The following is a 13,495-nucleotide window of genomic DNA, read 5'->3' as shown; positions in this document are numbered from 1 at the left end:
AGTTATCTGATTATTACAGTGCAAGCGTTTAATTTTCAGACAACCAATCAATTCCATTTACATTGAGGTGTAACATGATGAGATGCGATGCAATGCATGAAATGTGTCAATGTAAACACTTTTTCAGATAAAAAGTCCGTTTCATTTCATTATCTTTTCAAATGTACAAGTTTTGGAAACAAAAATCTGCCTGCGGCAGTACAAGGTAATCCATCTACCAACAAAAAGAAAAGTACAAAGAAAGAAAGAAAAGATAGCAAAAATCTGCATCTATGTCCAGCGACTCCAAGGGCTGTCAGTCCGTCCTGGTCCTCTTCCTGGACGAAGGTCCAGGAGCATCGTCAGCATCGTCGTCAGAGCCCGAGCTAGAACCGTCTCCGGTCTCCTCCTCCGATGACCCTGCCTCCGCCTCTGAATCCTCGTCGTCGTCGTCGTCCGGGACTGGAGCTCGCGAACTACTCCCGACGTGGGTACGCCCTCCCCTCGTACGGGGAAATATCCTGCCCTCCTCATCTCTCCCCCGAGCAGGGACAGAAGGTCTAGCTGGAGCACCTCCTGCCATGGGAATCTGGAAAGGAGGCTGAAAAGTACACAAAAAGGGAAATGCATCAGTACGCCGTGAGCAGTTTATCAGTGCAGAATGCAGTATGCGAGTACAGTGTAAGAATGCCGTGAGCAGTTTAACGGTGCAGAATGCAGTGTATGCAGTGTGTCAGATACTGTGAGATCAGTGTATCGGGTGTTGTGCCGTGCGTCAGATTATGTAAAGCAGAGTATGAATGGTTTCAGGCCAGTGTCAGAAGGACATACCGGTATGCTGTAGACGGCTAGGAGGTCAAATGTCCGCTGGAGCATCCCCATCATCGAGGCATTCATCGCCAACGACTGACGGGTGTACTCAGAAGAAGCCTGCAAAAGTGTCAGATGCATTAGTATTCTGTGGAATATCAAGTAAACTGAATTGAATAACTGTACCAAGTGCAGTGATACATACCGGCGGTAAGTCGGGGATGTCAATGAACTCATGACCAGCCGGTGGAGGGGCGAAGGGAATCTGATAGGTCGACCCACCCTGCCCCTGGAAAGTCAGTACAGCAGGCAGGGCAGGCCAGCCAGCTCCTCGTCCACCCCGCACTCCGCCCCTACCACAGACCCGGGCCCTCCTCGAGGATCCAGCCCCTGCTCCCGCTCCGGCCCCAGCCGCCGATGCTACAGGCCTAGCCCCCTCTGCTCGACGGCCGCTCAAGGGACGCATCAGGTACGTCCGCACGTACTCCTGATAGTCGCCGGTGCCTCGGAAGCCGGCCTCCTCCCAGCCGATGGAGTAATCATCCAGCTACTCAGCGGTAAGCCCCTCAGTCTCCCTCATCTCTGCAGGAGGGTGAACCGGGACTATCTGCTCAGGTAACCCGCGGGTCTGGCGTAGAAAACGCTCCCCCAGGTACCAAGCCCGACAGACCGGGCCCTCAAGCAAAATCCGAAAACGCGAGGTCTCCTCAGCACCAGGGAACCGACCCCGCATCGCCGACGGCAGCGAAGCCCATGGCCGCCATGTGATCTGAAAGTGACAGACAGTTTGTTATCTACTGTTATTGAAACATGCAGTGGGAAAGCGAAGCTAAACGAACTGAGAGTAAAGCATACCTCTGTGGGGGTGATGGTGTCAAAATATCGGCGGAAGAAGCCGAACGTCTCCCGTGGTCGCCGGGTGCATCTCCCGTCAAAGCGACTCGAGAACGGGACAGCCGGAGGAGGCTCCGCGACTGGTACGGGTGCGAGCCTAGGGAAGTAGGCGTAAACCCACAACTGCAAAACAGATGTCAGTATGACTATCAGATAAAGCAGAATGTACAGAATAAAGCAGAAATGGCAGAGCCGTGTGTTGTGCAGTGTATTGTGTGCAGTGCACAGTGTGAGTAGTGTACAGTAAGTATAAAGCAGAATGTATGTGTGTGCCGTGTGTACAGTATACAGTGAGTGTAAAGTAGACCGCAGTGTGTGCAGTATACAGAGTACAGAAAGTACGAGACAGGAATGAAAAAGTGGAGAAGAAATGTACCTCCCAATCCCGCCAGTAGCCTCCAAGCAGCTGGCCGCTGCCGCGAGAAGCTGAGCTCATATATCCGTACAGGGTGGCCAGAGCAGCGCCGCCCCAGTCATAGTGCAGAATGTCTCGGACGTCCACCAGTGCGCTGAGAAGGCAGAGAGGCACGGTGTTCGCCCGGTCGGCGAAGATAGTAGTCCCGAACAGGAACATGAGGAAGCCGCGGGCATACCTCTCCACGTCCTCCTCGGTCATCTGAGTCTCCTCCCCCAATGCGGGCTGGACCCGAAACTGTGTCTCGAACCAGGAGTATCGGACGAAGCCTGGACGAGCTAGCGGTGGGGCCTCCCCCAGTAGATGGACCTGAGCAGCGGTCCACTCATCCATGTCTGTGTCGAAAGGGATCGGATCCCCCCCTACCCCGATGCCTGTGAGCATCGAGAAGTCATAAGGGGTCATCGTCATATCCCCCGCAGCAGAAAAGTGGAAAGAATCGGTGGTGTCCCACCACCTCTCCGCCAAAGCGGCGAGAAGAGGTCTGCATGTGGAGAGCCTAGAGAGCCCTCGGCAGAAGGTGCCGAAGCCCGCTCGGTCCACGATGCGCTAGACCGCATCAGGGAGCTCATCATACCACTCCCGCGCACCAGTATTCCCATACCCGCGGATGGTATGGGAACCCTCCTGCAAACAGAAAATGACAATTGCAAGACAGCATTCAAAATGCAATTTTGAAGGGACAGATATGGCATGTATGCAAGTTTGTCAGATTCAGGCAAATACCGGGTGCCGGTGTGCTTACAGTGAAATACGTGTGCTGTGTCAGCGTGTTTAGGTGTTTCAGAATAGATATGGCATGTATGCAAGTTTGACAGATTCAGACAAATACTGGGTACCAGTGTGTATGCAGTGAAATACAGTGTGTGCCGTGTGTTTGGGTGACTCAGGGCTAGTGCAGTGTGTGTGCATGTGTCAGTCTCAAGCAGATATCAGTTGTATGTATGTTTACAGTCAACTACGGTCTACGGCATATCAGATTTCAGTAATTAAAGAATACAACTAACTATGGCAGTTTTGTATCCTACATTACAAAAAGTAAAGCAGAAAGAAGAGAATTACCTCGGAAGTGCCGAATGAAAGGTGGGAGGTAGGCTCGCGCAGCAGTAGCTCAGGTGCCGCGTATCTCTCAAAGCTCCGGAACTGACGCAGGCCGTCTGGGGGCAGAACGTGGATCGCCGGCCGGTAGGTCGCCGGGTCGAACAGGCGCTCGCTCAGTGGTAAGAGCTCGACCTCGGGATCCATCTCGTGGTCCGGGGGAGTCCCGCCACGTGGAATGTCGTCCGCCATGAAGAGAGTGGTGTGAAAATGGCCGGAAAAGGGAAAACCGAGCCGGAATGCGAAGAGTCAACTGAAAAGTCAACTCCCGAGAGGGTCGGAAATGGCCGGGAAGGCCGGAATGTGAAGAGGCACGGAAATGAAGAGCAAAGTGAGGGGAACAAACCCCGAAAAGGCTAGAACGCCAAACGAGGCACCGAAACGAAAATGTGATCGGTGGAAAACGTCCGAAACGCGAAGAGAAACGCGAATCCGACGACGAAACGGGCGTAGAACGCGAAGAAATGGACGAAAAAGGAGAGGGAAGCACTCTAGAGAGAGAGAACAAGAGATTTCGGCGGTGGAGAAGTGAGAAAATAGGGCATGAAGCCCTATTTTATAACACCCAAGGTGAAAAGACAAAACTGCCCCGCACCAGCAACTGTTTGCCGGTCGGCAATGTTTTGTGCCGGCTGGCACTTTTTTGCGCCGATGGAATTGTTTTTGTGCCGATGGCCAGCCGGTGGCCTCATCTTTCGGCCGGTGGGGTTCCCACAGCCTTGTTTAGGCCATATGAGAAGTTCATGGTCTTCATAGCTCAAGAAAGTGCAAGAAAGTGCATCTCCGACATTCAACCGGCCTCCGTTCTGACCGCGAGCCGTGTCTCCAGTGCGTGGCACTCGAATTCGTGCAAGGTGTATCCTTTTTGTATCCTTTTGAATTCAAAAGTTACCCCATGTGTGTTGCACAAGTTCATCACACTACTTCGATGCATTGCATCGCGCTGTCATGCGCCACACATTTGCATTGTTGTGCACGTGTTACATGCGTTGCAACACGCACCCCTTTGCATTGTCGTGCACATTTCTCATGCATCATCATTGCATTTCCATTCCATGCATTGTCATGCATTCCGGAATACGTGCGTTGTTGCACATTCAAGCCCATTTACACTCCGTGTGGCATGCATGTCACACTTGGCATCGCACTATTTTGTGCATTTCAAAATTGTTCGCGCCGTTCTGCGCATCGCACTGTTTTGTGCATTTCAAATCGTCGCACTGTTTTGTGCATTTCAAATCGTCGCACTGTTTTGTGCATTGCATTTCGTCGCGCTGTTTTGCGCATCCCCTTTGCATGTTGCATTGTCATGCATGTTAATTACATTACCTGCGTAGACCGCATGTTTGTAATCATTCTTTACTTGCGTAGACCGCATCTTAATTCTTTACTTGCGTAGACCGCACGTTATTTCTCCCCTTGCGTAGACTGCATGATAATTCTTTACTTGCGTAGACCGCATGTTATTTCTCTCTTTGCATAGACCGCATGATTATTGCTTATTTCCATTACCTGCGTAGACCGCATGTCTTAATTGCGCAGACCGCATTATCATTTTCATTACCTGCGTAGACCGCATGTTAATTCTTTAATTGCGTAGACCGCATTGTTATTTTCATTACCTGCGTAGACCGCATGTTTTGATTGCGTAGACCGCATGTTCAAGTTCATTACCTGCGTAGACCGCATGTTTTGCCTGCGTAGACCGCATGTTTAAATTTCTTTACCTGCGTAGACCGCATGTATTGTTTGCGTAGACCGCATGATTATTGTTCAATTCCATTACTTGCGTAGACCGCATGTCTTGATTGCGTAGACCGCATGCTTAATTTCATTACCTGCGTAGACCGCATGTTTTGATTGCGTAGACCGCATTGTTATTTTCATTACCTGCGTAGACCGCATGTTTTGATTGCGTAGATCGCATGTTAAATCTCATTACCTGCGTAGACCGCATGTTTTGCCTGCGTAGACCGCATGTTTAAATTTCATTACTTGCGTAGACCGCATGTCTTGATTGCGTAGATCGCATGTTTAAATTTCAATACCTGCGTAGACCGCATGTCTTGATTGCGTAGACCGCATTATCAATTCCATTACTTGCGTAGACCGCATGTTTAATTCCGTCACCTGCGTAGACCGCATGTGTTAATTACGTAGACCGCTTGTTTAGTTTCATCGCCTGCGTAGACCGCATGTTCCAAGTGCGTAGACCGCATGCTCCACTTACATGTTTGTATTTCCACAGCATTGTTATGCTCCCCACTTACTTTGCGCTGTCACGCATTTCGAGTACACCACTATTCCTGCATTGTCATGCATTTTGCTAACCATATTGTACCTGTTAAGTTTGTTTTCTTTGCAGGCACGATATTGTATGTACGGTTCATTTGAGGCTGGTGCAACCGGACGAGCCGCACAGGTATTGTATCTCCCGAGTGAGACGTATTGAGAATTCCATAATTCTCTTACATCCTTTCTGCATTGTAGTGTAGTTTGGCATGCTAGCTTAAAATTGTCGCATGTTTGCTTCATTACAGCTTTCTTTGCATGATCATAAGTTATGCTCGGCTCCGTGCATTGTCTTGCATTTTGCCCCTGCCTTCGGGCGCATACCTTGATTGTCTTGCATGTTTGTCTGAGTCTTCGGCCTTGTCAAAAATGGGTCGTCTCTGGGCTTTGACATTCACTCCCGTCATTGTTATGACTTTCGAGTTCTGTCAAAGAGGGGCAACTGTAGACACCCCATTTTTGACCGTCCTCAAGACTTGGACATCACCGTTTGAACACTCGGTGATTATCCATGTTTGTGTTCGTTTGGAGTTCCCGGAGGTCTCGGCTCGCGCGCCTTGCCTCAGGATCCCCGAACTCGAGCGTTTAGTGTCTGGTTTTGCACCAAACACTTGCTTCTTGCCTTTGAGAGGCAGAGTGGGGCTTATAGACCATCCCCACCCTTCACCGGCAGTGGCTAGATGCCACCGGCTGGTTTTTGCTGCCACCGGCAATATAGTTTGCCGGCCGGCACTCTTTGTTGCCGGTCAGAACTATTTTGTGCCGGTCGGCACTTTTTTTGGCCAAGATGGCATTTTTTGCCGGCCGATTGCTGTTCATCTGCTTTTGCAGATTTTTTTAGACAGCTGTATTGCTTTTGCTCCACTCCATACACGTGTATGGAGGGATCTCCCTCTTGCAAAGCTTGTCTTGTAAGCTTTACAAGAGGCATATAGAGAGAGGATCTCTCTAAGGAAAAAAAAGGGGGCTTTAGACATTTTTGAGAGAGAAAATATAGAGGAGAGCTCTGGTTTTTTAGGGTTAGGGTTAGACATACACAACCTATCTCTCTTTCCCTCTCATTTTGCACACTAGGTGTTTTGTGTCTCACTATTGCACACAAACACCTAGTGTTTCACCTTCCTCTTGGAGCTGAGGTTCTAAAGAGTGTGTTTTGAAGCTTTGGTGTTGGATTCAAGCTCAAGGAGGCCATTGGAGCATCTTTGTTGAAGAGGACTACAAGGGTGAGAAACTAGTCCCTTTTTCCCCCATTTTTGCATTGATTTTCTACTAGTCTTAGAGCTGTTTTTGTGATTATTGTATAACATAAAAAAGTTCTGTTTTTAAGCCTTCTTTGTTGTTTATTAAGAGTGTTTTGTTGTTTGAGGGTTGTTGACCACCCTTAGGCCTCAAAAGGTCTCATTTTGAGCCATTTTGTGCTAGCTCCGGGATTTTGGTGTTGAGGTCTCTTCACCACTGAAATCTTGAGGGATTTCAGTGGTGAAGATGATGCCTTGAAGTCCCAATAAGGAGAGGGCCACCCCCTCTCCTTGTTGTCCTTGAAAAGGGCATATTTTGGCCTCTTAAGGAAGCCTATGCTTGAGTGTGTGTTGAGCATGTTTGGTTTGTTTTTCATGCTTATATATCCATAATATAACATGATTTCAAGTTGGTTTTGGAACTTCATGCATGTTTAGCATAGTTGCCATGTAATGCCTTATTTGTGCCTTAACATGTTCTAGGTTGTTAGCCTTTGTTGGAGCATGTTTTAGGCTTGCATTTGTGAAGTTTATGTGCTTATTTTGCCATGTTTTAGCTCTATCCATAGTCGTTTGGGTTGATCTTTGCATGTATTATATAGCTCATTTGTATTTGGACTTGTTGGCCTTGAGTAAGTGCATGTGTAGCATGCCATCTTTGCATTGTTTTGGTGATTTGGAATCATTCTACATGTCATTTCAGTCCCATTTCCATGCTTGTTTGATTGCCTTGCATGCCTCTTTAATGCTTTGAAAGCATGTGTTGCAATGCTCCATGTTTTGGCCATGGTGTATGCCTTTGAATTTGGGCCACTTAGATGCCATCTAAGGAGTCCTTTGGCCTTGTTTTAACATGCTAAAAATCTGTTTTTAGTTGTTTAATGCATGCCATGTTTGGTCTTGTTAAAGTGTAGTTCAATGCCTCGTTGATTTGCTTTGAACATTTAGGCCTTTTGGCGCATGCTTGGCTTGATTTGTTGCTTGGTTTGGCACCATGTGTTAGCATGATTTTAGAGCTTATAATGCATGCTAATTTGTCCATATTTCCTTCTTTCAAGTGTGCTTGAATGTTGTTTGATTTATGCTTAAGTGTTGGTCCTTATGTGCATGTGTGTGTGCATGCCATTTAGCCCTCACCTTTTAGCACAATGGCTACTGTTTTAGGCCTATTTTAGAGTCGCCTAATTCATGTTTAAGTCCATCTTTGCACTCATTTGTATTGCCATATGCATGCTTGTATGCTTGCATAAGTTAATTGCCATGCCATGTTGCATTCCTAGCTTGTATGCCTAGGTTGCATTGCATTTTGCATGCATGCCTTGTTCCTTGAAATGGTGATAGGAATTGGGCCTAATTTGTTTGATTGGTTTGCATGCATTTGAAACCAAAGTTGCATGCTTGGTTCCTTGGACCATCATGCATAGAAATGCGTGATTGGTGGTCCGAGAACCGAGGCACATGTCCCTTTGAGTTATCACAATGATAAGAGACATGGTTGGTGCATACATGCCTTGAAATATGCTGCCATGCCTTGTTTTGCCCTCTGTTGCTGTGAGTTGCAGGTTCTGCAGGAATACTCTGCCGACCGGCAGTGTAATGTGCCGACCGGCACCATTTTCTCTGCCGACAGACCCTATTTTGTGCCGATGGCCATGCTACACTGCCGGTGGAAGTTTCATTCAGCCGGTGGTGATCCCCTCTGTCCAAGGATGCAGTCCTGAGGCTTTGACAGCCTCCAGAGGAGGAAAGGAAGAAAAACAGAGGCAGCTTGCGCATGGTGGCGCGCTTCCCGAGGCGTTTTCCCGCTTTATTTAATTTATTCAATTAGTTAATTTGTTAATTAGTTAATTTGTAATATTTAATTAGCTTGCGTAGTTAATTAATTTGTAATATTTATTTGGTCCCTCCGAGCGAGGGCAAACTTGTAATAAGTGTGGGTGCGTGTGTGTATGTCTTCCAACCCCCACTTCTTTCTCCCTTTTATTTACCTGCTTATGATGGTAGATTACGGCACATTTATTTTAGCATACCTTATGCTATGCATGCGTGCATTCATGCATTTGTTGACATGCATTAGGCTCGGTACATCACGCTAACTGCATTCGTACTTCAATTCAAAAATTGACTATGTGATAGTTGATCGCATTTCATATGCCATGTTTAGGGCTAGCCGAGCCTGCCTAGATCGCATTTTGCATGTGATGCATTAGCCACTTTTAACATGAACTAGGACATGCATGTTTGCTAACTAGTTTACTGTTTTGGCACGGAGTACGATGTAAGTATTTTTGCTTTAGCATCCAGCATGCGTGTGAGTGTTGCCATGACAGTATGCTTGCCATGCGGCTAAGTGCTTACATGAGATAAACTGCTTGAGTGCCTGTGGGTGGAGGTCAAATTGCTTAAATTGGGATAATGCGTTAAAACTGCGATTTTTAAGCTCACTAGATAGTGGCAAAACCATCTTTTCCAAAAGCCCACTTGAAGGTGGCAAAACCTGCATTTTAGCCTACTTACGAGTAGCAAACCATTTTCAAAACGAACGTGAAATGTTTTGTTCCAATTTGGGTGATTTGGTCTATACTTGTTTGCTGCGCGCATAACATAGTAATTCTAGGCTAACAATTGGTTTAAGAACACATAAAGTTTTCAAAAACGGATATCACGGTTAGTAGAGGCCGGTCTTCGGACCGGGCGAAAGGGGGTGCTCATAGCTGACCTTCCCCGATCGTACCCAAGCTCCCGAGCCGAGACAACTCCGGTGATGACGGACATGTGGCCTTCGGCACCGAGTCAGGGTTTCCTAAATTCTCCCATAAAAAATATTTAGGTGGCGACTCTGTATCTGGCAAAGCAGTCCATGTTTGGCACTACTTTTTCAAAAATCTGTTTCTCAAAACGATTTGCCAGATTTGGACTCTTTGGTTCAGATTAAGAACCGTGACACAAATTGAGTCCGAACTGTAGCATGAGGCCCACGGGCGCTGTTACAACTGCGGGAACCAACCTGCATTCAGAATGAATACATGTGTCAATAATGAAATGAATGGGCTGTGTGCCAATGAAATGAAATGGGCTGTGTGCCAATGAGACGAATGGGCTGTGTGCCAATGAGATGAAATGGGCTGTATGCCGATGAAGTGAAATAAGCTACATGCAAATTCTATCTATCTGGGCTGCGTGTTCAGAAAATTTGAAGTTTGGGCTGCGTGTTCAACTTTCAGTTAAATTGTGGGCTGCGTGTTCACTATCTATCTGGGCTGCGTGTTCAGGAAATTTGAAGTTTGGGCTGCGTGTTCAACTTTCAGTTAAATTGTGGGCTGCGTGTTCACTATCTATCTGGGCTGCGTGTTCAGAAAATTTGAAGTTTGGGCTGCGTGTTCAACTTTCAGTTAAATTGTGGGCTGCGTGTTCACTATCTATCTGGGCTGCGTGTTCAGGAAATTTGAAGTTCGGGCTGCGTGTTCAACTTTCAGTTAAATTGTGGGCTGCGTGTTCACTATCTATCTGGGCTGCGTGTTCAGGAAATTTGAAGTTCGGGCTGCGTGTTCAACTTTCAGTTAAATTGTGGGCTGCGTGTTCACTATCTATCTGGGCTGCGTGTTCAGAAAATTTGAATTTTGGGCTGCGTGTTCAACTTTCAGTTAAATTGTGGGCTGCGTGTTCACTATCTATCTGGGCTGCGTGTTCAGAAAATTTGAAGCTTGGGCTGCATGTTCAACTTTCAGTTAAATTGTGGGCTGCGTGTTCACTATCTATCTGGGCTGCGTGTTCAGAAAATTTGAAGTTTGGGCTGCGTGTTCAACTTTCGGTTAAATTGTGGGCTGCGTGTTCACTATCTATCTGGGCTGCGTGTTCAGAAAATTTGAATTTTGGGCTGCGTGTTCAACTTTCTATCAGTGTGGGCTGCGTGTTCACTATCTATCTGGGCTGCGTGTTCAGAAAAATTGAATTTTGGGCTGCGTGTTCAACTTTCTATCAGTGTGGGCTGCGTGTTCACTATCTATCTGGGCTGCGTGTTCAGAAAATTTGAAGTTTGGGCTGCGTGTTCAACTTTCAGTTAAATTGTGGGCTGCGTGTTCACTATCTAATCTGGGCTGCGCGCTCAGAAAATTTAAAGTGTGGGCTGTGTGTTCACTTTCGAATTCGGACTGTGTGTTCGGCAAATCGGTGTTTGAGCCGAGTGTTCAGAAATTCGAGTGTTTGAAAAACTACATGTTCAGGATGCAAGCAAAGTACTATGTCATAAGTTAAACTGCGTGTTCAAGCATGGCAAAGGTGCGAAATGTATGAAAAATACAGAAAATGAGGTAAATACCTCTCGGGCCTCATGAGAGAGGTGATGCTCCGGCTCTCGGAGAAGCAGATCCCCGGGTGCTCGCTCGTCAAAGCTAGTAAAGTGACGGAAGACAGCGCGCGGAAGAACATGTGCTGGCAGACGGTACCTCCCGGGAATAAAAGGTCGAGTCCTCGGGGGTAGAGTCATGGGATCGAAATCATCTCCGGCACCTGGAAAACCTCCGCCGTGGGGAGAATTGCCCGCCATTTTCAAAAGATCTGGAAAGGGAGCAAAAATGAGCAAAATGAGCCGAAATTGGAAAAAGTCAACAAAAGTCAACTCTCGGGAAATGGAAAGTCAACGAAAGTCAACTCCCGAGAAAATCTTCCAAATATTGAGACAAACTTACTTCAAGTGGCGAAAATGCGAAAAGAAGCTCCGAAACCGAAATTTAATCGCTTCAAAGTGCTTGAAACTGAATTTTTTTGCGAAAACAATTTGCACGGGGCGTTGGAAAACGCGTAGGAAACTCAGATCTGGAGAAGAAAAGTGTTGTAGGAGGCAAGAAAGGAAGGGCCTCGGCTGCCTTTTATAGGCTCAAGGTCTTGGTTGAAGGAGCATCAAAAAGGAGGTGAAAAAGACCAAACTGCCCTCGGATCTGGGCATATGGCCGGCCGGCCCTCTTTTCTAGCCGGCCAGCTATCTGCTTTTTGGAAAACTGGCCGGCCAGCTATCTACTTTATGGAAAACCGGTTGGACACCTCCCCTCTCTCATATAACCGGCCGGCCATGTCCCCCACATGCTCACCTAGCTCCCTGCAAATTTTGAGGAAAATTGGAGTTCCCGGGACCTGAAAAAGTTCAAGAAAAGTACACTTCCAGTCGCGAAATAGCTCCGCCGGGACTTCAGCTTCAAGTTCTGACATGTGTCTCATCATCATTCCTCAAAATCAAAGTGTATCCTTTTTGAATGAGTTGTAGCCTTTCCGGGAAGCGGATCGGAGGCCGTAATCGAGTTACCTTCGCCGAAACACGCGTTTCCGTACTCGTTGTTTCATAACAAACGGGCACCCTGATTCATGATCGTGTCACATTATCTTACATTCTCATGAGCATACCTGCATTAACATGCACATTTCTTGATATTGGCATACCTCTTTGTTTGAGCATACGTTGTCGCGCATGTTCCACTCTTGCATTGTGATGCATTCACTTACCGGCGCTGCGTGTATCGAACTTTCAGAATCACATTAAGTATATGTTGTTAGCATATTGTGCTCGTTGAGTTTCTCTCTTTTGCAGGCACGATATTGTATGTACGGTTCAATTGAGGCTGGTGCGACCAGACGAATCGCGCAGGTATCGTATCTTCTCCGTGTGAGACGTGGCGGGGATTGAATAACCCTCCGCATTCTTAACTGCATGAAATGTAGTTGTTGCTTTGCATTCTTGCTTAAAACTGTTGCATCTATTTGCGAATACTTGCTTCATTACAGCTTGCTGCATTTGCATGACCATTGGGTTACCTCCGGCTCTTTGCATTATCATTTGCATTTTGCCCCCTGCCTGCGGGCATGCCTGCGGGCACATCTTTGTTTATCTCGCCTGTTTGTCTAAATCTTCGGCCTTGTCAAAAATGGGTCGTCTCTGGGCTTTGACATTCACTCCCGTCATTTGTGAATTCCGAGTTCTGTCAAAGAGGGGCAACTGTAGACACCCCATTTTTGACCGACCTTAAGACTCAGACGTCACCGATTGAGCGCTTGGTGATGTTGCATAATGTGCTCGTTCAGAAGTTTCAGAGTTGCGGCCGTGAGCCCTGCCTCCGGACTTCCGAACCCTCTTCTGTGCCTCGTCTCGGTTTGCGAACCAGACTCGGTTTTCTCTGTTTCTTTTCCTGAGGGGGAGGGAGAGGTCCCGTAGACCATCTCTCAGTGGCCGTAGGCTACATTTGGTGGCCGTAGGCCATTTTTCCCATTTCGGAGTCCGGTTTCCGGTTTTTCGGGACCGTTGGCCGTGTGCCTCGGTTCGGGACCGCCTAACCACCTCCGTTTGTTCTGATTTTTGGCATACATCTTATTTAATCCCTTTTGAGGGACACTGGGGTCTGAGAAGCCCACTTCGTGGCCGAATGCCACATTCGGTGCTTAACAGCCCATTTTCGGGACCTCGAACTGCGTGTTTTGGTCCCCGAGCATTCGTTTTGCGACGGTTTTCGTTCATTTTTGGCAGGTACCTCTGTTTTATCACCGGGGAGGTCACTGAAGGGTGGGAGGCCAGCAATTGTTGCAACAACCAGTTATACATCCTCCGACGCCCTCCGGCGCCCGTTTTTCGCACTTCCGGGCTAATGTTGAACACCTTGGGCCCATTTTCTCGAACTTTGAACCACATATTTGTGATGTACACACATGGGAGGATCCTAAAAAATGGTGGCCGGCCATTAATTCAATTTGACCCTTTTGACCCCCTCCTTCCGGGCTAATGTTG

The 13,495-nt window shown here is 47.4% G+C and overlaps 1 protein-coding gene across 1 annotated transcript; it reads right to left on the bottom strand.

The window, feature by feature from the left end:
• Positions 1-218: 218 nt before the first annotated feature.
• On the bottom strand, positions 219-1,125 carry LOC145803207 (uncharacterized). Its single transcript, XM_082896512.1, has 3 exons — positions 995-1,125; positions 811-909; positions 219-580 (listed from the first exon to the last, which is right to left on the bottom strand). Exons 2-3 carry the CDS (start codon positions 874-876, stop codon positions 296-298), a joined length of 351 nt encoding a protein of 116 aa, XP_082752638.1. The 5' UTR covers positions 877-909; positions 995-1,125; the 3' UTR covers positions 219-295.
• Positions 1,126-13,495: the final 12,370 nt, after the last annotated feature.

Source organism: Camellia sinensis, chromosome 11 (assembly GCF_055761805.1).
Source record: "Camellia sinensis isolate YWXY chromosome 11, ASM5576180v1, whole genome shotgun sequence".
NCBI classification, from domain to species: domain Eukaryota; kingdom Viridiplantae; phylum Streptophyta; class Magnoliopsida; order Ericales; family Theaceae; genus Camellia; species Camellia sinensis.
This window is presented reverse-complemented; position numbering and strand designations above follow the sequence as displayed.